Here is a 26,032-nt window from a genome sequence, read left to right on the forward strand (position 1 = left end):
TTTGTTTACATCCGAGAGTGGTATCTGCCCGACAGTTGGCGCTGGTGGGCACACCCGCAACCTGCATAGCGATCGCTCGCGAGTTTTTTTATGTATGTGTCTGTCGAGCAACAGAGTTGCAGCAATTTATATATTCACCGGGTAAGTATATTCAAAAATTTATTTCATAATTAAAAAGGGATTTTGACGTAGGAAAAATCTATTTCTGGGCGAGGGACCTGTGCCGCCCAGTGAATAAGCTCCTATTAGGTTAACTAGCTCGCTCACCTATTGGTGTCGGTATAAAATTGGGCGTATAATCCAGAGGTCCCGCACTATTTAGATTCATCCACGACAAAGACCCCAATAGAGGAGAGCCGTTCAACCTTACTCGGCACCAGCAACTCTGCATCCGCTCAGAACCCAACTCCTTAGCACCCAAAGTTTGGGGACTCCAAGGGAGAGGAGCTGGGAGGGTTCACTGGGCGGCACAGGTCCCTCGCCCAGAAATAGATTTTTCCTACGTCAAAATCCCTTTTCTGGGCTTGAACCTGTGCCGGCCAGTGAATATATACAAGAGAAATGTCACCAAACTTGCAAAATAAAGGAAAAACATAAACATAAGGGAAATACAAGTTGCTTTAATCAGAGATGAGTGCCAAAAACAGCTATAAGGGTATCTTAAAAAGAACATAAATCCACTTGGTAGAACAATTGACCAAAAAAGGTAAGGTATAATAATGCCGTGAGTGATGATATATACAGATACTCAGGAGTCAAAAATTTACAAATATAATAATAGTAATCAGGTGCAAAACCAACGAATACAAATAGGGTATAAATGAGGCAGGTAAGGGGGAGAGATAAAATAACAAGGAATTAACATATGAGTTACCTGGGGGTAACTACGCTCCCTGCAGCTACTGTAGGAAATTTAAGGGCTTCCAAATGTTTAAGGTAGTGTTTCCTGAACACTGAGGGTGACTTCCACCCTGTATACCTGGAAAGATCCGTAAAATTCATGTGGTGAAAAAAGTTCACCGAAGTAGCAACCGCTCTGATATCATGTGCAAGAGGAAAAGAGTCAGGGCTAGCTTGTTTAATAAAATACAAAATTTGTTGCCTGATCCCTTTAATGGTAATGGTACCGCCTTGTTTTCTAACGAATAGAGGCCCCGAGGAGTTAGAGGAGGTCCGGGATAAATAAGACCTAAGAGTAGTAACAGGGCACAGAGACGGATCTTGCGTGAGGGGAACAATTTTCCAGGAGGACCATCTGTTCTGAGGGTCTTCGTTCTTAGCTAAAAAGAATTTGTTAGGTGAAAGAAGGACCTCTCCCGAAGGAAGGAACTCAATATGACCCGGGTCTCTTGACAAAGCTGCCAGTTCAGAAATTCTTGCCCCGGAAGCCAAACTCACCAGGAAAAGTGTTTTCCTGAGAAGGGGAATGTAATCACAAGAACTGTTAATGGTATCAGAAGCCAATTTGAGTACATCATTAAGGAACCAGGTAACCGGGGTAGGACGAGTAACCGGTTTCAGTCTGGCACAGGCTTTCGGAATTGAAGCTAACAAAGAGTCGGTTAAGTCTATGTTAAAACCCACTAGGAATATCTTTTTCAAGGCAGATTTAATAGTGGTGATAGTATTGGCTGCCAGACCTGATTCTAATAAAGTTCTAAAGAAAGTGACTGTAAGGTTCAAGTTCATACAGTGTACGTCTGAGTCTATCAAAAATTTAGCCAACTTTTTAACTGCAGAATCATATTGGCGGATGGTGGAATCCCGTTTATCTGATTCTAGGAACAGGGTGTTTTGAGGATCGATATTGGCACCATGCATGGCCGCAAACTTCATGAAGTCCATAAAGTTAGGGCGCTCTGAATGTTTGAGAAAGCGTACACAACGCGTGTTTGTACTATCTGAGACAGAACCGGATTGGGTATCGGGTGAGGATATAGTCTCAACTCTCGCAGGAGAGGATACCAGTTGCTCTTGGGCCAGTTGGGTGCGACCAAGGCTACTTGTCCCTTGAAGGATCTCAGTTTGTCTAGGACTTTCAGTAAAAGATTCACCGGGGGAAAGAGATAAATCCTTTCCCAGATGTCCCAATTCTGTGACATGGCGTCTGTGGCGTAAGCCTGAGGGTCTAGATTGGGAGCCACATATACTCTCAATTTGTGGTTGGACTCCGTGGCGAAGAGGTCCACTTGGAGACCGGGAACCCGAGAGAGAATCCACCGGAATGACTTTAGATCGAGTGACCATTCCGATTCTAAAGGGGAGGTCCGGGACAAGGCGTCTGCCACTACGTTCCGGACTCCCGCCAGGTGGACAGCTGAAAGATGCCAACGGTTCGAGGCTGCTAGGGAGAATATGGCTACTAGAACATGGTTCAGAGGCCCTGATTTTGACCCGCCTCTGTTGAGGCAGCGAACCACCACTTCGCTGTCGAGGACCAGACGAAGGTGTTGTCTCTTGGGTAGAGCGAGACGTTTCAGGGTTAGAAGAACTGCCATGGCCTCCAGCACATTGATGTGAAATTGGCGGAATAAGGGAGACCAAAGACCTTGAACTTTCCTGAGCTGAGAATAGCCACCCCAACCTGATAGGGATGCGTCCGTGTGAATGATTAACTTCGGAGGCGGAAATCGAAGGGGAACTGACTTTGACAGATTGTTGGCTCTTGTCCAAGGTACAAGTCTTTCCCGTAGAATGGGAGGAAGGCGGACTTTCCTGTCCCGGAGCTTCCGGTTCGCCCTCGAACGCCAGACACGATTGATATCTTTCAATTTTGCCTTCAGAAGTAGATCCGTCACTGAGGCAAATTGAAGGGACCCCAGAATCCTCTCTTGGAGTCGTCTGGAACTTACTTTGTCTTTGAGAAAGCGTTTGGTGTTCCTTGCAATCTCTAACCTCTTGGGTTTGGGAAGACACAGAGTATGAGATATAAGATCCCATTGCAGGCCGAGCCATTGGAACTTTGATTTCGGAAGAAGACGGGACTTCTTGAAGTTGATCTGGAAGCCTAGAGATTGAAGATATTGGATGACTCTGTGAGTGGCTTTTAGGCAATTTTGGGAGGTGTCTGACCAAATGAGCCAGTCGTCCAGATAGGCTATACTTGAATCCCTTGATTTCTGAGTTCCTGAACAGCGACTTCTGCTAACTTTGTGAAGATCCTTGGGGCGATGTTGAGCCCGAAAGGCATCACCTTGAAGGAGTAATTTTTGTCCCCTAGGCGGAAGCCTAGATACGGACGGAAGTGTCTCGCTATCGGGACGTGATAATAGGCGTCTGTAAGATCGATAGAGGTGGTGACGGCCCCACGGGGAAGTAAGGTCCGCACCTGCGAGACGGTAAGCATTCGAAACTTGTCGCATTGAATGGACAAGTTGAGAAGGGATAGGTCTAGAATCACTCTTCTCTTGTCTGAATCCTTCTTCGGGACACTGAACAGCCGACCCTGAAACTTCAGGTGTTTCGTTTCTTGTATGGCGTTCTTTCGTAACAGATCCTGGACAAATTCGACTAGGTCCGGAGTGGAATGTTGATGAAATTTGTTCGGAGGAGGAGGCCCTTGAATCCAACTCCACCCCAGTCCCTTGGAGATGATACTGAAAGCCCAGGGACTGAACCCCCATTTGTTGCGGAAGGCATAAAGCCTCCCCCCTACCTGCTGCACCTCAGTATTGGCTTGAGGAGTTGCCTCCACGTCCGCCTCGGAAGTTCTTTCCCTTGCGAAAGAATCTTCCTCTACCTCTGTTCTGGTTTGAACCACGGTGGTAGCCTCTACCTCTGTTATAACTCTGGGAAGAGCTATGAGCCTCATAAGACTGGTTAAAGGCAGGAGAAGTGGTGGAGGCACCGGAAAGCTGGCTCTTAGGGAGCAGAACGGTGACATAGTCGTCCGAAGGAGCCTGAGAGGTGGAAGGCTGTGCAGGAGCAACGGGAGATGGAGGAAGAGGCAGTCGGAACTTGGACGAACTACTCTGCTGTTGCCTGAACTGGGTGGAGGTATACGGGCGGAGCTTCTTCCTACCCCGGGCTTGGTAATTTGCGGGGTCATATTTCCGTTTAGGAGTCAAACCCCAACGGGCTTTAAGGCTCTGATTGACTCTAGTGGCCTCTGCCAAGACTTCCTCTACAAGATCCTCAGGGAAGAGATTTGAACCCCAGCAGGAGGACCGGATAAGCTTATTAGGCTCGTGCCTAATAGTGGCCTCAGCCAGGACGTGTTTGCGACACCTACGTTTAGCAATAGCGAAGTCATAAAGGTCGTAGTATAAAGACTGCAACGTAGCCTTATTGAGAGACTTAAAGATACTCTCAGTATCATACGTTAAGGCTATCGACTCCGTGGACGTGGCCAAGTTCAGAGTACGGCCAACACGTAGGCGGGAATCATACTCCTGTTTAATGAGGGATTCCGGGAGACGGGGAAGCCGCTCACTAAACATAACTGAAGCACAGTCCGCTGATAGCTTGCCAGAGGTAAAAGTGGTATGGACATTGTCCCAACACTCAATGCCAGAAGGAAGAAGGAGGGAGATCGGATCCACCTCTCGGATGGGAGGCAAGGGCTTCTCCTCCAGAGCATATTGGAAAGCAAGCTCTGCTACCTTATTGACGCATGGAGTCACGGTGTTTTTGTCCATTAAGAACATTGTGAAGGAGCTCTTATAAGGCGTCAACATGGTGTTGGTGCAACCAATGTCATTCAGGAACCTAGCCCAAACAGATTGGGCTTGTTCTTTTGGGAAGATGACAGTCTCTTTGGGGACCTTATCTAACCGAACCAGAGCTTCCTCGGTAAGCCTGGCATAACCATGAAATGGAAATGCCAGACCAGGAGGAAAGAATTCAAAGTCCTCTAGAGGACGAGTGCCAAGACCTTCCAAAGTTAACATTCCGTCTGAGAACGGGGAATGAAGAGCCATGCGCCAAGGATTATTCTTGGTGAACGGCGGGAGCTTAGAGGCATCCGGGATGAGAGAGCTTTGGACTCGCTCCGGAGCACCTTGCTCTAATGCCCCAAGTCTCTGACCGATGTTAGAGAACATCGTGTCCATCTTGGCCTGCATTTCCGACACCAACTTAGCTTGCATCTCCGACACAATGCGAAGCATGGCTGATTCGGAAAGGCCCGGGCTAGGAGCAGGAGTGGCGGATTGTACTCCCGGGTCGTGAGACTTAGAGGAGGAGCCAGAAGCCTTAGATGACGGGTTTGTATTCAGCTTAGAACTATGGGAAGCCTTGTGGGGCTTACTAGCTTTTGGCAAAGTCCTAGATATAGACTTATCTTTGGGGGGAACCGGGTGTGATCGGTGAGACGAATCACGGTCCCCAGAAAGACCATGGAAAGAAGAGAGATCAGATGAAGAAGAAAGAGCGGGGCTGAGGATAGGAATCTCAGCGCCGGTAACACCTGCCTCACTTACCACCCTACCTGCATCCGGATCATCCAACAACATAGGTTCGACGTCCAAGTTCATGGAGGCAACATTGTCTTCCAGATCTCCGGGGGCATCCAACGGATCTTGTTCCTGGTCTATGAATCCCGCAATAGTGGCATCAATGTGGGCAATGATGGGTGCCGCAACATGCCTAGCCACGGCGGCTGAAGACTTGGCGTTAGGGTAGATCATGGCACAGTAGTCTTCAGACAGGACGTAAGGCTGTTTAGTTTTGACGTTTCGGGCAAATCCCCTAACCCACACTTTCTGTGTGGCCCGAGCCGCAGTCTTCTGCTCCGGGGATGCCTGAAATAACAGTGGGAATTATAAAAAGGAAGATTCCCGGTGGTCCTTCAAGGCCATAGAAATCTTACTAAATAGTGTATATATACCAAAAAAGGTAAAATAATTAGAAAGGCAACATAGCCAACGGGACTCACCGAATCAGATCCGAGGGTGGTGATGAGGTCAAAACAGACCATACAGTTATCAGGGTGCCAGACCACTATGTCCTCCAGCTGAACTCCGCAGAGGGCGTGAGACCTACATACGGTATGGCCACAAGGCTGATGAAGAACAGCCGCACAGGCCGTCGTCTGACAATGCACCATCTATAAAAAGAATAGTATATGAGAAACTGTAATTCTCTTAAGTAGGGGCGGGTCCGGAGGACCCGGGCCTTAACATAAGTCTAACTTAAGACTAGAGCTTAACTGTAATACTCTTAAGTAGGGGCGGGTCCGGAGGACCCGGGCCTAAACATAAGTCTAACTTAAGACTAGAGCTTAACTGTAATACTCTTAAGTAGGGGCGGGTCCGGAGGAGCCGGGCCTAAACATAAGTCTAACTTAAGACTAGAGTATAGCTATCCATTCCGGTCGAGCCGGGATCATAAAAAGGATGTAACAAAGAATAAGACACCTAGTGTCTGATTTCCCGGAGCGAGGTCAAGCCCCGGGCCGGGAAATAAAAGTATAACCATAAACCAATACATATAGGAACTCCGGGATAGTGATCTGTCATATATAATCCTATATAATCATAGGAACTGTTATAAATTAATAGGGGGGCGGAACTGTAGATAAGAACCGCCAACCGAACCCGGAGGGTTTCGTATAACATAATAAAAGTGTGATAGGTGAATATAAAATAGGGTGCACCGGGATCCTACTCTGTTGACCGGTGGCCAACCCGTCTAGACAGAGCGAAACCGCCGGGACACCCGGAGGACAAAGTCCATAAACACTGAACTACCCCCTCTAAAAGGAGGGAAGGCAACGGTCCCCTAGGGGAGGGGGGGAGAGAAGCCTAGCCACCAACCTAGCGAGAGGGGGAGCTTGGGGGAGGATCACGTGATACGGAGCAGCAGGGCTACCAACTGACGATCCCCAAACACTACCAGACAGATCATACGGAGTAATAAGCACAAATATTCATTATAATAGTAATAGCGTTGAAAATTATATAAATATACACATAAAAAATTTAGGGCAAGGCATGCAACATAAATAAATCCCAAAGGACAACACCTGATGGCTTAAATAATAAAATTGCCGCCTAGTAACGAAGGTCGGCAAGCCATCTACGATACGTAACTTGATATCGGCCCTAAATATGAACCACAAGGGTTCTAAACGCTAAATAATGAATATCCACAATAGCCTATAAAAAACTTTAAACTAATAATAAAAATAATACACTTAGTAACACCGCGAGTGAAACTAAAAGCTCTCAAAACAGGAGTACCAACTGTAAGCGGAATCGAGCAAGACCGAGATGATCGAGGAGAATAAACTCCTATAAATTAAATATTAAACGATCTAGATTGCTCAAAACACAGCAAAACATAGCTTGGTACTTAACTTAGACGGTGTCTCCTGGGAAACCGATGAAGAAGCCATAATCCAATGGAAAATAAGCAAAATACGAGAGCACAAAAAAAGCGGGTTACAACACAGGCGTGCTAAAAAAGGAGTTGGGTTCTGAGCGGATGCAGAGTTGCTGGTGCCGAGTAAGGTTGAACGGCTCTCCTTTATTGGGGTCTTTGTCGTGGATGAATCTAAATAGTGCGGGACCTCTGGATTATACGCCCAATTTTATACCGACACCAATAGGTGAGCGAGCTAGTTAACCTAGCACTCCTTTACATTTTTTCTCTGGTATATTTAGCAGTAAATTACCTAAGAATAACTGCTAATAGGAGCTTATTCACTGGCCGGCACAGGTTCAAGCCCAGAAATATAATTTTTCACAAGAGTGTTCACCCTAATATCGTTGTGGGCACACAGGATCGGCATCCGTCTCCTCCATTATCTGGACGACTGGATGATCCTAGCAGACTTTGAGTCATCCCTTCTTCGACACCGAGACAAACTTCTGGGACTTTGCCAGGATCTGGGGATCATGGTAAATATTGAGAAGTCCTCTCTGCTTCCCACTCAAAGACTGGTTTACCTAGGCATGATTATAGACACCAATCTCCACAAAGCCTTCCCATCAGACGACAGGATAGCAAGGCTGAGGAGGGTCGCAAGCCCTTTCCTTAGACGAGAAGAGCTTCCAGCCCAATCGTGGTTACGTCTCCTTGGTCACCTCTCATCCTTGGCTCGTCTAGTTCCCAACGGTCGCCTCAGGATGAGATCCCTCCAGTGGTGACTCAAGTCCCGGTGGAATCAAGGTTGCGATTCCCCGGACGTCATGATCCCTATGGGACCTGCGGAACGGACGGACCTCCAGTGGTGGGTGACAGACGAGAACCTACGAAAAGGAGTGGATCTTCTCGTCCTTCCCCCGGATTTGCTGCTGTTTTCGGACGCCTCAAAGAAAGGGTGGGGGGCCCACGTTCTGCACCACAGGACCTCAGGCCTGTGGTCAGAATCAGAAAAGTGCCTGCATATAAATCGTCTAGAGATGAAGGCCGTTTTCTTGGCCCTTCAGCAGTTCCAACAATACCTGGCGGGTCACTCTGTGGTGGAGATGAGCGACAACACCACAGTAGTGGCTTATATCAACAAGCAAGGAGGTACCTTTTCGAAGCAGCTATCCCATCTTGCAGTAGAGATACTGAGATGGTCCGAAGTCCGCTCAATTCCACTATCAGCACGTTTCATTCCAGGCAAGAGGAATGTGCTCGCCGACAATCTGAGCAGAGCGTCTCAGATAGTGAGTACCGAGTGGTCTTTGGATCATCTAGTAGCCAACAAAGTCTTGACTTTGTAGGGTTCCCCAACTGTGGATCTGTTCGCGACAGCGCTGAACTTCAAGCTTCCACTCTACTGCTTCCCAGTCCCGGATCCCAAGGCGCTCTGGCAAGATGCCTTCCAACAACGGTGGGACAACATCGACGTGTACGCCTTTCCCCCGTTCTGTCTGATGAGGAGGGTGCTCAACAAGACCAGAGTATCGGTTAATCTTCCAATGACCCTCATAGCTCCGCCATAGCATCACACGGAATGGTTTCCGGACCTTCTGCAACTCCTAAAGGAACTTCCGAGAGAACTCCCTCCACGACACAATCTACTCAGACAACCACATGCTAACATCTTCCACAAAGCCGTAGCTTCGCTACGACTTCATGCCTGGAGACTATCCAGCATCTCCTCGCTGAGAGAGGATTTTCGCAACAAGTTGCGATTAGGATGTCTGGACATCTGCGAAAGTCATCCGCATCTGTCTACCAGGAAAGTGGAAAGTCTTCTGTGGTTGGTGTCGTGGAAGGGGTATCTCTCCACTCGATGCCACTATTCCAGCAATAGCGGAGTTCCTCATGTATTTGCGGGAAGAAATGCGCCTTTCAGTCTCGGCGGTGAAAAACTATCGCTCAGCCTTAAGTCTAGCCTTCAGGCTCAAAGGAATGGACTTTTCTTCCTCGCTGGAACTTTCCCTACTCATACGAGGTTATGAACTTACCTGCCCTCAGTCGGAAGTGAGACCTCCTCCATGGAACGTGGTTCGAGTTCTCAGGTCTCTTAAGAGACCTCCCTATGAACCATTACGCCAGGCTTCAGATCGCCACCTAACTTGGAAGACGGTGTTCCTACTAGCTTTGGCTTCGGCCAAACGATTCAGTGAACTTCATGGTCTCTCATATGACATCGCCCATTCAAGGGGATGGGGGGAGGTAACGTTAAAATTCGTCCCTGAGTTTATGGGGGGAGGTAACGTTAAAATTCGTCTCTTGAGTTTATTGCTAAGACACGGAATCCGAGGGTGCCAGACGCTCGGTTCGACCCCTTCCGGATTTTGAGTCTTCGTTCTGTAACAGATGACCCAGACCATCTCCTACTGTGCCCAGTAAGGAGTCTGAGGCTATATCTCAAAAGAATGGCTGAAGTCCGTCCCCAGGTGCAAGCATTGTTAGCACTGAGAGGAATAAGAGGAGGGTCAACAAGAACACCATCTCGGTATGGATTCGTAGGGTGATCCATCTGTCCCTGAATCCAGACCCTCTCCCGTCACGTCGCCCTAGAGCACATGATCTACGCCCCTGGCTTTCAAAAGAAATTTCTCAGTGACACAGGTTCTTCAAGCTGGGGTGTGGAAGCGTGACGACCATCACAGCCCACTACCTGTACGACGTGACCCACAGGGGGCTCGATACGTTTTCTATTGTCCCTGTGGTGGCTGCACAACAGCTGGTTTAAAACCTCAGGCTCCTTAGTGGACAAGTAGCAGAAGGTTGAGGGCATTGTTACCCGGTCTTAGTCTGCATGAATGAAAAGGTTTGTCTGGCCCTTATTCTTTTCTTCATCTTCCCTTCTCTTGGGGAAAGCAGCATCCTGGGTTCTCTGCACAGCTGACCTCAAACCACTGCAGGTAGACCCTGCTTCCTTGTGTTCCTAGTATTAAGCTAATACTGTCACGTGCCCACACCCTGACGAGGTGGTACTGTATTGGGAGAGTACTAGCCTAAAGTTTCCTTCTAAAGGACTACAGGTCAACTTCCTAGGACGAGTCACACTTTATTATACCTTCACACACAGCTTGCGTAGGCCGCAGTCCTTGCGTAGCAAGGTTCTAGCGGGATGCAGGGACTCCTTATTGCTGAGTGCGAACACACTCAAATATTGAGTCCCCGGGCAAAGCCAAAAGCCAGTACTGGCAGGGACTTTCCACCCTTCCTAATGGGTGAATCACCCCTATTAAATAGCGTGGTTTGTATGTCAGTTACAGAACAAATGACAAATTCGTAGATAATTTGTATTTTTCCTAACTATACAAACCTTAGCTATTTAATCAAACTTGCCCTCCAGCCCTATCCCCCGGGAAGTCCTACTTCCAAGCAAAGTGACCTCAAGCACAGGTGTGTGTGAGGGGGGGGGGGTTAGCAGGCTACCCTCCCTACCCCCCGCTAACTAGTGGTGGGGTAGTAAACCCTCGTTAAAATTCTAATGGCTCGTCATTTCAGCTACGCCGTAAGTAATAACCCCTATTAAATAGCTAAGGTTTGTATAGTTAGGAAAAATACAAAATATCTACGAATTTGTCATTTTTAATTGCAGAAAGTTCCAGAGTAAGTTTGACATCTTAGTAATACAACAGTTTATTCTTAAAAAGTTGTTGTAATAGACGAGTACAGCAATAATTTCTTCAATTTAGATGCACAGACATCCCTATTAACGTCTATAATCACTCGTCTATTAGCACTTCCTTGTCTCTACTCGCCCATAACCACACGTTTGAGTGTAGATAGTCGTCTGTGCCTGGACTGAATGATGAAAGAGAATGAATATATCAGCAGACCCAGTCGGGGGTTCTTCCACAATGGGATGTTTCGGTGTCGTTCTTGGGACAATTGTAGAGTTTTGTGTGATTTGTTTTGATGAAATAGTTTAGTAGTAATAATTGTCATCATCACCTCCTTCACCTGTTAATGCAAAGGGCCTCAGTTAGATTTTGCCAGTCGTCTCTATCTTGAGCTTTTAATTCAATACTGTACTTCTCCATTCATCATCATCTGCTTCACGCTTCATAGTCCTCAGCCATGTAGACCTGGGTCTTCCAACTCTTCTAGTGCCTCGTGTAGCCCAGCTGAACGTTTGGTGAACTATAATCTCTCTTGTGGAGTGCAAAGAGCATGCCCAAACCCTCTTCATCTATCTGCCCCTCATCCTGACCTCATCCACATGTGGTACTTGAGTAGAATGTGGCATGAAGAGGCAAAACCTGATGAATGGGAGTTAGGAGTGTTGGTGAAAGTGGCAAAAGAAGGAGACCTGACTGATGACAATATCAATAGAAATTCATAAATACTAAATTGATTTTTTTGTTTCTCATTTCCAGAACACAGCGAAGGTGTACAGTAGTCATGTCCGATGGATTGGTCATCCACGAAGACGGGAAGGAGAAGCTTATCATCGTGACGGCCGCTACTGCCATGGCCGCCTGTTGGATCGTTTGCCCTGTAAGAGGTACTGTTGTGAAATTAGAGTTATACAATCAAGGCTCCTAATTCCATGAAAATCTCATTACAGGTATACTGTATGTTTTATAATTATGTACGTGTCTAAAACAAGGACCTGTGATATATCGTATTAAAAGACCAGATCCCTGCTGCATCTGAGAAGCCAACAGCGACTGTATTCAATAAATGAAATATCGGTCCAATATGTTATGGGTTGAGGCATTTGTTATATTTGTAACTGAGGTTTTTCAGCCGTCAGAATTTCTCGCATCGCCAAAGGGAGTATTGCATAGAGTACAAGTTTAGCTGTGGCTGGACACTATAGGGTTTATAAGAAGCATTTCACTTCATCCATACTGTTCTCAGCTATGATGGATTGATTGATTGATTGAATGAGAGTTTTCTGGCATCCTGACATATATATACAGCTATGTTGTCCTTTTCCTTTCACTTTTTATCCATTCCACTTTGGGCTTTTCCATTATAGCTGTTTGTAAACAAATCCTTATGGGGCAGGTGAGGGAGAATTTTGTAATGTCATTGGGTGTATTTTTCACTGTATTTTACTCCTGAAATCTGATGTAAGCTGGCTTACTCAAAAAAGTTATGGATGAATTTGATGACATTTTCAAGACATGTTAGAAATGGGATAACTAAGAAGGTATTAGATTTACCCTGTGATCGTATTCACCATCCAGATCCAAGAGTTTTTTTCTAAAGGATTCTTAACTATTGCCAGATTGGACCAAATTGGAAATTCTTGCTTATTACTCGAGTAAAGCACAGTAGACTTGGTCATAACTTTTAAGCATTAAGCCATCGTAAGGTCTAGCAATCGCTACGTTATGGTTCTGATATTATATTATTCCGGACCTGCAGATCCAGGATGGGAACATGTAAATAGAGATCTAGTGAAGATCGAGATGGTGTGATAGAGGGAATCGAGGTCTGTGCTCTCTGAGTGCTCATTTTACTTGTTTTTAATGTTTTAGTTGATAGTACGTATTTTGCCTTTTGTTAATTCAATGCACTTCTTCAGGTGAAAGAGAAGGCAGGAAGACATTCCGCCTCCCGAGACGCACGTTTATCACGAGCCTCCTCCCAGTGAAGGTTGAAGAGGCCAAGCATCCGCTGCTCCTGTGCGGCGATCACGACAGCCGAATACGCGTATTCACACGCGAGAGTTTGGGCGACTATTTTCCAGAAGCGGTTCTTAACGGTCACGAAGACTGGGTGACTTCGCTGGACATTATGCGAGAAGGTTAGTTTCCGAGATCTTATTTACCTGATTTAGGACCTTGTATTGTTTACCTTTTATATTGTATGTTACAGAGGGGTGAGATGTCCCGAGGAAGGAAAAGAAATGGGGATGGTTTGGAGCTGCAATGAAGGAAGATCGAAAAATTAGTCTGACGTAGTGTGACGAGAGACCAGTAGGAATTGCCAAACATAATAATGAAGTGAAGGAAATGTAATCTAAACCAGATGGGAATTGAGGCAGAAAATACTTCAGACTGTGTAAAGTGGCTACCACGCCTTTTGAATTGAGTAAAGAGAATATTTAATGCAAAAACTAAATATTCAGGGAATGAAAAATCATTGTTAGATTATGAATTCATTACCTCTGCCAATGAGTTTATAAAATGACCAGCATTTATTAATTTATTTACTTATACGTTTGTTTGTTGTCTGTTAGCAAGATTATGTTGAAACGTCTTGCTTGATTTCCACCAACTTTGAACCACTGATAGGTATTATTATGCTTTGGATGAACCCATTGAATTTTGAAGGTGAACCACAGCAAGATCACAATTCTAGTTATGATTGTTGTTATTATATATAGACAGTAGATTATACAAAAGATCAACATAGGAAAAAGGGAAAGGTTGGTCCGTAGACTTGAATGAAATGTTGGAAATATTCAGGTAGCTCTTTTGACTTGTTTTGAGAATGCATTTTGAGCATAAATATTATTACCTTTCAGATAATGGCGGATTATTGCTTGCAGAGGTCCGAAGGACTCCTCCGTTCGTGTCTGGGAAGTCTCGGTGCTGGAGAAAGGAGACAACGTGAAGGATGCGGAAGACAGGGAAGACAAAGTTCTGAGGCTGCGCAGCGTCCTGTTCCGAGTCAAACCGAACTCCTCTTGCGACAAGGACGTGACGATATCTGTGTTGCTCGATACTATCTTAGCTGGTCATGGAGGCTTGAGATCAGAAGTGCCTTGGGCTGGTCCAATTATCAAAGGTGAGTAGTGGATCATTTGGTGTTCTGTGTTGATAGAATCCAAGTGGTCATGATAATATACTTTTGTTCCGTAACTGAAATACAAACCACACTATTTAATATGGGTATTACTTTCGGCGTAGCTGAAATGATGAGCCATTAGAATTTTAACGAGGGTATACTACCCCCCTCACACACCTGTGTGCTGAACTCACTTTACTATTGGCTCTGGTGGTAGCCGGATGTGTCCGCTTTCACCCTTGCCTCTTTGACAGCCATTAATGCTTTTGTTTTTGTTTTAATTACTTTTTCTTATACTTGTAATATATATATAAACATTCTTTATGTTTATGTATATTTGTTCCGTAACCGAAATACAAACCACGCTATTTACATAGGGTTTACTTTCGGCGTAGCTGAAATGACGAGCCATTAGATTTTAACGAGGGTTAAACTACTCCCGCGCTAGTTAGCACGGGGGTAGGGGAGGGGTAGCTAGCTACCCCTCTCTTTCCACACACTGGTGAGCTGCTTCACTTCACTTCACTTTTGGCTCGGACGATGTACAGACGTTTCTGTCCCGTCCTCGCATATTGGCAGCCTTAATTTGTTTGCTTTTTCTTCCAGTGTTTGTTTGTTTGAAGTTGGCCTCTACCTTTGCTTTCCACCATGCGGAAATGCACTGGACTTCACGATCGCCCCCGTGGAACTTTTATGTCGGCGATCGAGACAGACCCTCACACCCTTTGCCCGCAGTGTCGAGGTCAACGGTGTAGTAGTGATAATTTGTGTATGGAATGTCGGGAGTGGCCTACCTCCCAGTGGGAGAGGTTTGCGCGGCGGCGTAAGAAGAGTTCTAAGAGAGACCGTTCTTCCCCCTAGGGGAAGGAAGGCTTCAAGGACTCTTTTTCCATTGCCCGAACCTCCTCCGAAGCTCCCACTCGTTCGGTCTCTCGTGAGAGGCCGCCGAGTGGTAGCGTAGGCCCTTCTTTTGTTTCCCGAACTCGGTGTGTGGGAGAGGGCGTTGCTTCCCATACCGAGGCAGCTCCCCCTCCTCCTCCGGGGGAGGATATTATTGATTTTGTAGATTACGACCAAACTGTGTCTAATGATGATCTTTTCCAGCTTTGGGCTTCCTTGGGGCTTAAGGGCTCACCCTCCAAGGAAGCCCTGTTTGATCTGATCCAGTTGGGGGCAGCTGTCTAACAGTCGCCGGTAATACCAGAGGTAGATCCCCTGGCTATTGACGACGTTGTGACAGAGGCGTCCGACGGGTTGGGTCAAACCCCTGCTGCTACTGTTGGTGTTGCTGCTGAAGGCCCAGGTTCCCCCTCCGAAAATCCTTCAAGGGGGAAGCTGGGTCTAACAGTCTCTCCTGCGAGTGTTGCTCCCCCTTGGGGGAGTGCACTAACAGAGACTCCTCTTCGGAGGACCGACGATGCTGATACCCTGCCACGAGGTCGTCTTCGCCGTAAGGCTCGCCCTCCTCTTTGTCGCCGAGGCCTTCCTTCTCCTTACAAGGGAGTCAAGAGGCGCCTCCTCTTCGTGTCGTCATCCTTGGAAGCCCTGTTTGATCTGATCCAGTTGGGGGCAGCTGTCTAACAGTCGCCGGTAATACCAGAGGTAGATCCCCTGGCTATTGACGACGTTGTGACAAAGGCGTCCGACGGGTTGGGTCAAACCCCTGCTGCTACTGTTGGTGTTGCTGCTGAAGGCCCAGGTTCCCCCTCCGAAAATCCTTCAAGGGGGAAGCTGGGTCCAACAGTCTCTCCTGCGAGTGTTGCTCCCCCTTGGGGGAGTGCACTAACAGAGACTCCTCTTCGGAGGACCGACGATGCTGATACCCTGCCACGAGGTCGTCTTCGCCGTAAGGCTCGCCCTCCTCTTTGTCGCCGAGGCCTTCCTTCTCCTTACAAGGGAGTCAAGAGGCGCCTCCTCTTCGTGTCGTCATCCTCGTCGTCCCCTGTGAAGGACTCTTCTCATCAGGAACAGATCGTAGCAGTAACTCCTCTGGACCTCTCTGCTGATCGTTCGCGATCTCCTGCGCCTGCCAGATCTTCCTTGCCTACGCAAGCACCTGTCCCTTCGGGGCAGAAGGGCCTCTCACAATGTGGGTGAGGCCCTTCCGCGCCAGGTTTCTCCTGCCGTAGAGTCTCCTGACTCTCCTCGCCAGCGCTCTCCTGATCTCCAGCGTTCTCCTGATCTCCAACGCGCCCCTGTTCGCCAGCGCTCTCCTGCTCATCAGCGCTCTCCTGCTCGCCAGCTTTCACCTGCTCGCCAGCGCTCTCCTGCTCAGCGCTCACCTGCGCGCCGTCAACCTCCGGCGCATCAGCGCTCTACGGCACGCCCAGTTCCTGATACGCGCCCAGCGCGCCAACGTTCGCCCGGGCGCCCACGATCTTCGGATCTGGGCACAGGCAAGGACATTGTTCCTTAGCCTCGCCAGCGTTCCCCTAAGCGTCGACTACCGCCTGCGCTCCAGTCTCCAGCGCGCACTTAAGGGCATACGTGCCCACGAGCCAGCTCCTGAGCCCGCCCACGAGACTTCACCTTCGAGACCATCAGCCACGGCGCGCCATCCTACGCGTCAGCGATCTCCTACGCGCCCGCGCGATCCTTCGTCTGCGCGCGAACGCTCACCAACGCGCCCACGCGTATGATCGCCACAGGGCTCCGACTCACCCACGCGCCAACTCACCTGTGCGCGGTCGGTCACCCACGCGTTCCACTCGTCATTAATCACCAACGCGCCGTCGCTCTCCAACGCGCCATCGTTCGCCAACGCGCTTGATCTCGCCTAGGCTCCATCATTCACCTACGCGCCATCATTCTCCTGATCGCCAGCGATCACTCAGGCACTCGCGCTCGCCTGTGCATTCACGCACACCTTCGCCTGCGCGCCCACTCACCAGCGCGCCAAGTAAACAGCGCCCCCGCGCCCTCATCTCCGCGCGCCAACGGTCGCCCACGCGCGACCCCGCGATTCTGCCATCGCGCGAGCGCCAGCTCGACCCGGTAATTCTGCCACCGCGCGAACGCCAGCGCGAACCAGCGATCCTACCATCACGCGACCCCCAGCGTGATTCCCGCCGGGTTTCGCAGCGCGCCCAGCCTTGCGAGGTACCGGGGCCGTGTACTTCCAGATCGTCCTCGCGATCACCATCGCGGAAGCGCTGAGAACGCGCCCAGGAGCAGGAAGAGTCATCGAAGAGGTCCGGACAACATTCTTCTTCCCTTTCTTCTTTTCAGGCAGGCCCTGTAGTATCCACTCCGAAGGACCAACCGATCCCCTTCCCTCCAGCGGGGGTCGCTGACACTGCGTCAGTCAGCCGCCAGCCTTGGTTCGGGTCTCTGATGAAAGCGGTGGTGCAGGCTATGAAGCCAGCCCTCGCAGGTCTGGGACTGAAACCAAAGGCTCCCTCGCCCCCACTGAAGAGGAGACGAGTGGATTTCATGGTGACTTCTCCCAGGGTTAAGCTGGCTCCCAAGAGGTGCAGGCTATGAAGCCAGCCACTGAAGGGAAGGAGAGGAGTGGATTTCGCGGTGACTTCTCCCAGGATTAAGCTGACTCCCAAGAGGTCCGTCGGGAAGGGCCCTTCCCCCTCGCAGACGTTTTCTCCTCCTGTGGACGAACCTTTCCCATCCTCGGGAGAATCCAGTGAGGTGAGACACTCTCCCACGGCACCAATGGGAGGAACCCCACCTCAAGGAAGAGAAACGTCTCGCGTAGGAGGGACCTTCCAGACCACTTTGCTGGAGTCCTGTATCCCTCCCAGGAGGGAGCCCAAGGACTCCAAGATGTTACCCAAATCATCGTCGAGGTTTCGTCCAGAGCCAGCCCTTCCCCGGGAGAACGTCCGCGTGTCCCCCAATGAAGAGCCAATGGGGACAGGAGACTTAGCTGCCAGTCCACAAGGAGGAGAGCAGCGCGAATCGGAGCACGCCTTCTGGCAGGTCCTTGGACTAATGAGGCAACTCAATAGTTTCAAGGATCCCGAGACCGCCCCTCGCGAAGGCAAGGATACGGTCCTGGACCAGGTTTATGGCATTCAGAAGCCCCCCAAGACAAGTGCAGCCCTGCCCTGGTCCCAGGGGGTGAAGAGCGCCAGGGACAAGGTCGAGGGCCAGCTTTCCGAGCTCGCCTCCTGCAGCCGTTCTTCTGCCGGGAACAAGCTCCTCCCACCTCCTCGCGTGCAGCAGAGGAGGTACTTCGAGATCATGGAGGAGCCTTGTTTAGCTCTTCCCCTCCACCACTCCGTGGAAGAGCTCTCCAGGGGTCGCTCTGTAGAGAAACTCAACGCCCGGCAGGTGACATTCACGGCGTCGGAGGTCCTGAGCCAGGAGAAGGTCGCGAAGTGTGCCATGCAGGCCACTTCGTGGCTGGATGTCTGGCTAGGGTCTCTGGGCATCCTGTTGCACTCTGAGGACTTGTCCAAGGAGAGCAATAGGAAGGCCCTGGAGACCTTCCTCCTCTCGGGAACGCGCTCGATCGAGTTTTTAGCTCACCAGGTCACTAACCTGTGGGCTAACTCGATTCTCAAGTGCCTTGATACAGTGACCGAGAGGTTCCACCCGAAGGTCCCCGCTATGGATGTCAGCAAGCTCAGACATTCCTCCATCCTTGGAGGAAGCATGTTTGAGCCCAAGGACGTAGAACGGACAGCTGAGAGGTGGAGGAAGACGAGCCAAGATTCGCTCCTCCAGAAGGCCCTTACATCTTGGCCCTACAAGCCTCCTGCTCCTCAACAACAACAACAGCCTCACAGGACACCGAAGCAGGCTCTGGCAGCTAAGACCAAGGTGTCTAAACCGCAGCCCTTTCCTGTCAAAGACAAGAGGGGTGCAAAGTCCTCCAGGGGAGGCAAAAATCCTAGAAGGAGCGGCCGAGGCCGCAAGAACAAGGATTGGCAATCCCCCTGCGTGTCCACCTGTGGGGGGATGCCTACAAAGTTGCGTGCTCAGGTGGCAGCAACTCGGGGCCGATTCCTGGACGATCTCTGTGATGGGCCAAGGATATCGCGTCCCATTCACAACATCTCAACCTCCCCTGACAGCGAATCCAGTGTCGTTGAGCTCCTATGCCATGGGATCGGCAAAGGGGCTAGCCCTTCGGGCAGAAGTCGAGACCATGCTCAAGAAGGATGCTGTCCAAGAGGTTGTCGACGGCTCCCCAGGCTTCTTCAGTCGACTCTTTCTTGTAAAGAAGGCGTCTGGAGGCTGGAGACCCGTCATCGATCTCTCAACTCTGAACAAGTTTGTCAAACAAACTTCGTTCAGCATGGAGACAGCGGACACGGTCAGACTTGCAGTGAGACCACAAGACTCCATGTGCACAGTGGATCTGAAGGACACATACTTCCAGATCCCAATCCATCCGTCTTCCAGGAAGTACTTAAGATTCAGCCTAAACAGCAAGACCTACCAGTTCAAGGTACTGTGCTTCGGTCTCTCCACAGCACCTCAGGTGTTCACCAGAGTGTTCACCCTGATTTCGTTGTGGGCGCACAGGAACGGCATCCGTCTCCTCCGATATCTGGACGACTGGCTGATCTTGGCAGACTCGAAGTCGATCCTTCTTCGACACCGAGACAGGCTTCTGGGACTTTGCCAAGATCTGGGGATCATGGTAAATCTCGAGAAGTCCTCTCTGCAGCCGACCCAACGCCTGGTATATCTAGGCATGTTATTAGACACCAATCTCCACAAAGCCTTTCCATCAGACGACAGGATAGCAAGGCTGAGGAGGGTTGCAGAGCCCTTCCTCAGGCGGGAAGAGCTTCCAGCCCAATCATGGTTACGTCTTTTAGGTCACCTAGCGTCCGTGGCCCATCTAGTCCCGAACGGCCGTCTCAGGATGAGATCCCTGCAATGACGGCTCAAGGCCCGGTGGAATCAGGGCACCGATTCCCCGGACTCTCTGGTCCCTATGGGATCCACGAAACAGGCGGACCCGCGGTGGTGGCTGATGGACGAAAACCTATGAAAGGGAGTGGATCTTCTCGTCCTTCCGCCGGATTTGACACTGTTCTCGGACGCGTCAAAAGAAGAGTGGGGGGCCCACGTTCTGAACCCGAGGGTCTCAGGCCTTTGGTCAGAATCAGAAAAGTACCTACACATCTACCTGCTAGAGATGAAGGCCGTGTATCTGGCCCTTCAACAGTTCCAACGGACCCTGGCGGGCCACTCCGTGGCGGTGATGAGCGACAACACTACAGTAGTGGCTTATATCAACAAATAGGGAGGTACCTTTTCACAACAACTATCCCATCTTGCAATAGAGATTCTGAGGTGGTCCGAAGTCCACTCGATAACACTATCAGCTCGCTTCATTCCTGGCAACCCTCTTAATGAGAGAATGCCTTGATGAAGTCATTGAGGTTCAGCACAGCATTCTACTCCCGTGCTGAAACTTGGTGACGGGCAAGAGGGCTCTCGAACTTGGGGAAATTGCTCCCCCAGTTCGAATCTAAATTTCTCTCTTTCTTATCTTTTTCTTCCTCTTTATATTGCTTCAACCTTCTCCTAATATTATAAACAGAATGAGATGTAACATTTACTGGGATTTTCTTTGTTTTTTCCTCTTTCTTTTGGGGCATAGTAGTCAGCCTGTTGTTTGTTGGACCGGATGATAGATGCAGCCAGGCCTTATGATTGGGGAAGATGGGAAGATGTATGCAACCCATGGTCTCTTATGACCACACATTCAGACAACGTATAATCCACACATATGTAGTTTCTTCATGATCGTCTGTCAGTCCCTGGTAGTGGCTTATCCCAACACCTTCCTCATCTTCATGTCCAAGTCGTTGGGAGGTTGATAGGCAGGAGCCGTCACTTCCGCTCCTCCACAAGACCAAAGTGCTTTGGCATTTCCCGGGAAAGTAAACCGTCCGGTTTAATCAGAGGGAATTCCTCCCTCCTAAGGATAATAAGTCTCCTATTGAAGAACGGTGGTTTGTATAGTTAGGGAAAATAGAAATTACTTTTAAAACCTGGGAATATGATTTGAGGTAGACTCTGCGAGACAGTTGAGATCTATGTGATAGACTGCCATCTCTTTGATGTTTTGATTATGAGCAATAATGTCTTATACACTTTTTTATATTCTTCAATGGTTAAGAAATGTAGAGCAAAAGTACCGACACTTAACATACTGCCACATATTTTGTACTATATAGAGTGTTAGCAAAGATGTGGGGTTCCTTTTTGGGGTTTATAGTGTCAAAGAGGTTTTGCAACTCTCTGGAATACAGTAATGAATAAAGAAGTGTGAGGTTTGATGGTGATGAATGAGAAGAGGCAGTTTTAATAATACAGTACTGTAGTCTCATTTCTGGTGTCATAAGTTGATGAAAATGTCAATACTTTACACAACATTTGGCGTTTCAGATGGAGGGAAGCTGTCTCTGGGAAATGACACGGCATCATTGGAAACCACGTTTGGACTGTGCCAAGATGACACCGGAGCTTCCGCTTCCGCTGCGCGACGGCGAAGAGCCAGCGCCGAAAGCGAAGAGACAAAAGAGCGAAAAAAGCAAAGTAAACGGTAACTCTGATTACCAGTCCGGTGTGATCAGCGAGACAGAATGCCAGAGACTCCTGAGGGACTACTTTCAACTGGACCTCTGTCTGGAGGAGATGTACGCCCTCTGGTCGAAGGCCGACACCAACTTTGCGGCCGTGTGTCCCAGCTTCCCGGGCATGCGTATGCTAAACCAGGATCCCGTCGAGAATGTCTTCTTTTTCATATGCTCGTCCAACAATAATATCAAAAGGTGATTATTCCTGTTACTTGTTGAAGGTAATGGTATCTTTAAATATGTAATTGTTCCGTAACCGAAATACAAACCACGCTATTTACATAGGGTTTACTTTCGTCGTAGCTGAAATGATGAGCCATTAGATTTTTAACGAGGGTTAACTACCACCGCGCTAGTTAGCTAGGGGGTAGGGGAAGGGGTAGCTTGCTACCCCTCCCCCCCACACACCGGTGAATTGTCTCACTTCACTTTTGGCTCGGACGATGAGCAGACGTGTCTGTCTTTCGTCCTCGCTTTTGACAGCCTTAACCTTTTTTTTCTTTTTCTTCAGCTTTGTGTGTTTGGAAGTTGGCCTCTACCTTCATCGCAATTATGCGCAAGTGCCCTGGACTCCCCGGCCGCCCCTATGGAACATTCATGTCGGCGGTCAAGACGGATCCTCACACCCTTTGCCCGCAGTGTCGAGGTTAACAGTCTGATAGAGACTTAACTTGTAGTGAGTGCAGGGAGTGGTCTACCTCCCAGTGGGTGAGGTTTGCCCGGCGGCGTAAGAAGAAGTCCAAGAGAGACCTTTCTCCTTTAAGGGCTGCCTTGAAGAAGGAAGGCTATAAGGACTCTTTTTCCGCCGCCCGAACCTCCTCCGAAGCTCCCACTCGGTCGGTCTCTCGTGAGAGGCCGTCGAGTGGTAGCGTAGGCCATTGTTCTGTTTCCCGACCTCGGGGTGCGGGAGAGGGCGTTGCCTCCCATAGCGAGGCAGCTCCCCCTCCTCCTCCGGGGGAGGATATTGAATCTCATTACGATGATGACCATGCTGTGTCTAATGATGATCTCTTTCAGCTTTGGGTTTCCTTGGGGCTTAAGGGCTTGCCCTCCAAGGAAGCCCGGTTTGACCTGATCCAGTAGGGGGCAGCTGTCAAGCAATCGCCGGTAATAGCAGAGGTAGACCCTCTGTCTATTGTCGACGTTATTGTGGCAGAGGCTTCCGACGGGTCTGGTCAAACCTCAGCTGCTGCTGCGGACGTTGCTGAAGGCTCAGCCTCCCCCTCCGAACATCCTTCGAGGGGAAAGTGGAATCCCACGGTCTCTCCTGCGGGTGCGTCTCCTCCTCCGGGGAGCGCACTGACAGAGACTCCTCTTCGGAGGACCGACGATGTGGATGCCCTGCCTCGAGGTCGCCTTCGCCGTAAGGCTCGTCCTCTTCGCCGTAGGGGCCTTCCTTCTCCCTACAAGGGAGTTAGGAGGCGCCTCTTCGGGTCTTCTTCACTGACGCCTTCCCCTGCCGAAGATTCTTCTCGTCGGGAGCAGACCATCGCAGCCACGTCCTTGGACCTCTCCGCAGATTGCTCACGATCTCCTACGCCTGCCAGACCTTCCAGTCCTTCCGGCCTGCCATCACCCCTGGATGCAGATGCACAGCAGGCGCCTTCTCATCCCGTCATCCAACAGGCACTGGTTCCTTCGGGGCAAAGGGACGTATCCCACGGTGTGGGTAAATCCCTTGCGCGTCAGGATTCCCCTGCGCGCAGTAGCGCCCATGCGCTCTCCAGAGCTGCAGCCTTCAGACACGCCTCGCCAGCGTGCTCCTGCTCGTCAGCGCTCTCCTGCTCGTCAGCGCTCTCCTGCTCGCCAGCACTCTCCTGCTAGCCGTCAGCGCCCTTCTGTTCCTGATGCGCGCCATCACTCTCCTGAGCCCCCACGATCTCCTGGTCGTCAGCGCGCACCTGCGCATCTTGTTCCTGATGCGCGCCAACGCACACCCACGCGCCCTAGATCTTCGGATCTGGACGCAGGCAAGGATCTCTGCGCCCATATTCGCCTGCGCAACAGCCCCCCGCGCACTTCAAGAGTTCCTGCGCACTCGCGCGTCCACGGGTCTTCTTCTGAGCCCGACCGCGAGCGTTTGACCTTGCGCACTTCCTCGCCATCTGATCCTGCGCCCCAGCTGACTGCGCATCGACACCCTCCTGCACGCTAACGATCTCCTGCGCGCCCGCGCGATCCTTTGCCTGTGCGCAAGCGCTCGCTAGCGCGCCCATGCCTTGGATCGTCACAGGTCTCTGACCCGCACACGCGCTAAATCACCTGCGCGCCATCGTTCGCCAACATGCCATCACGCGCCATTGCTCTCCAACGCGCCATCGCTCGCCCACGCGCCATCGATCTCCTGTGCACCATCGTTCTCCTGACCGGCAGCGATCTCCTCTACCCTCACGCGCTCATTCACCTGCGCGACCCTCTGAATGCTCCATCGCGTGAGCGCCAGCGCGAACCCCATTCTTGCCGGGATCCGCAGCGCGTGCTTCCGACAGGGACGCGTACTTCCAGATCGCCATCAGGATCGCCACTCACCCAGGACCAGGAAGAGTCACCGGAGAGGTCCAGGCGACATTCTTCCCTTTCTTCATTTCAGGCAGGCCCCGTTGCATCCACTCCGAAGGATCAGGAGATCCCCTTCCCTCCAGCGGGGATTACTGACACTGCGTCGGTCACCCGTCAGTCTTGGTTTGGTCACCTGATGAAACCGGTGGTGCAGGCTGTGAAGCTGGCCCTCGCTGATCTGGGGCTTAAACCAAAGACAGACTCATCCCCGCTGAAGAGAAAGAGAGGAGTAGACTTCGTGGTTCCAGGGAGAAGTTGGCTCCCAAGAGGTCCGACAGGAAGGCTCCATCCCCTTCGCAGTCGTTTTCATCGTCTCCTGTGGACGAAGCTTTTCCGTCCTCAGCAGAGTCCAGCGGGGTGAGGGACTCTCCCACGGCACCAATGGGAGGAACCCCACCTCGAGGAAGAGAAACGTCTCGCGTGGAAGGTACCTTCCAGACCTCTTTGCTGGAGTCCTGTATCCCTCCTAAGAGGGAACCCAAGGATTCAAAGACGATTCCTAGGTCTTCTTCACGGATCCGACCAGAGCCAACCAGACCCCGGGAGAACGTCCACGTGTCTCCCCAAGAAGAACCTTTGGGGACAGGAGACTTAGCTGCCAGTCCACAGAGAGGAGAGCAGCACGAGTCGGAGCATGCCTTCTGGCAGGTCTTGAATCTGATGAGGCAACTCAACAGGTTCAAGGACCTGGAGATCGCCCCTCGCGAAGGCAAGGATACGGTCCTAGACCAAGTCTATGGTACCCAAAAACCCCCAAGGGCCAGTGCAGCTTTGCCTTGGTCCCAGGGGGTGAAGAGTGCCAGAGATAAGGTTGAAGCCCAGCTCTCGGAACTCGCCTCCTCCAGCCGTTCTTCTTCCGGGAACAAACTCCTCCCACCTCCTCGTTTACAGCAGAGGAGGTATTTTGAGATCATGGGGGAGTCCAGTATAGCTCTTCCCCTCCACCACTCGGTGGAAGAGCTCACAAGGGGAACTCCTCTTGAGAAGCTCTCCTCCCGACAGGTGACATTCTCGGCATCGTAGATCCTAAGCCAGGAGAAGGTCGCGAAGTGTGTCATGCAGGCCACTTCGTGGCTGGATGTCTGGCTGGGGTCTCTGGGCATCCTCTTGCGCTCCGAGGACTTGTCTAAGGAGAGCAATAGGAAGGCCCTGGAGATCTTCCTCCTCTCGGGCACTCGCTCCATCGAGTTCCTGGATCACCAGGTTACCAACCTGTGGGCCAACTCGATCTTAAAGCGACTTGATGCAGTGACCAAGAAGTTCCATCCGAAGGTCCCCGCCGTGGATGTCTGCAGGCTCAGGCACTCCTCCATCCTTGGAGGAAGCTTGTTTGAGCCCAAGGATATAGAACGCACAGGTGAGAGGTGGAGGAAGTCGAATCATGATTCGCTCCTACAAAGGGCCCTCACATCTCGGCCCTACAAGCCTCCAGCTCCACAACAGTATCAACAGCAGCCTTGCAGGACACCGAAGCAGGCTCCGGCAGCTAAGACGAAGGTGTCTAAGCCACAGCCCTTTCCTGTCAAGGACAAGAGGGGCGGAAAGTCCTCCAAGGGAGGCAGAAATCCTAGAGGGAGCGGCCGTGGCCGTAAACGCTAGGATTGGCAGTCCCCCTGCGTGTCCACCTGTGGGGGGATGCCTACAAAGTTGCGTGCACAGGTGGCAGCAACATGGGGCCGATTCCTGGACGATCTCTGTGATGGGCCAAGGATATCGCATCCCATTCACAACATCTCAACCTCCCCTGACGGCGAATCCAGTGTCGTTGAGCTCCTATGCCATGGGATCGGCAAAGGGGCTAGCCCTTCGGGCAGAAGTCGAGACCATGC

General features: G+C 50.4%; 1 protein-coding gene and 1 long non-coding RNA gene across 4 annotated transcripts in view; both read left to right on the forward strand.

Moving 5' to 3' along the window:
• Nucleotides 1-21,529, forward strand: part of LOC137633620 (uncharacterized) — a 444,399-nt gene extending 422,870 nt beyond the window's left edge. Inside the window, exon 3 of the long non-coding RNA XR_011042309.1 lies at nt 21,454-21,529. This is a non-coding gene — a long non-coding RNA (uncharacterized lncRNA). The remainder of the gene's footprint in view (nt 1-21,453) is intronic.
• Nucleotides 1-26,032, forward strand: part of LOC137634019 (uncharacterized) — a 411,582-nt gene that overhangs the window by 112,668 nt on the left and 272,882 nt on the right. For all 3 annotated transcript variants that reach the window (XR_011042424.1, XM_068366258.1, XM_068366259.1), the window contains 3 exons: nt 11,718-11,845; nt 12,878-13,099; nt 13,823-14,085. Coding sequence is in view for 2 of the 3 variants with exons in the window: in XM_068366258.1 (XP_068222359.1) it covers nt 11,718-11,845; nt 12,878-13,099; nt 13,823-13,911 (439 nt within the window). In the remaining variant the exon portion in view is untranslated. The remainder of the gene's footprint in view (nt 1-11,717; nt 11,846-12,877; nt 13,100-13,822; nt 14,086-26,032) is intronic.

The sequence above is a fragment of the Palaemon carinicauda genome, chromosome 43, assembly GCF_036898095.1.
Source record: "Palaemon carinicauda isolate YSFRI2023 chromosome 43, ASM3689809v2, whole genome shotgun sequence".
NCBI lineage: Eukaryota > Metazoa > Arthropoda > Malacostraca > Decapoda > Palaemonidae > Palaemon > Palaemon carinicauda.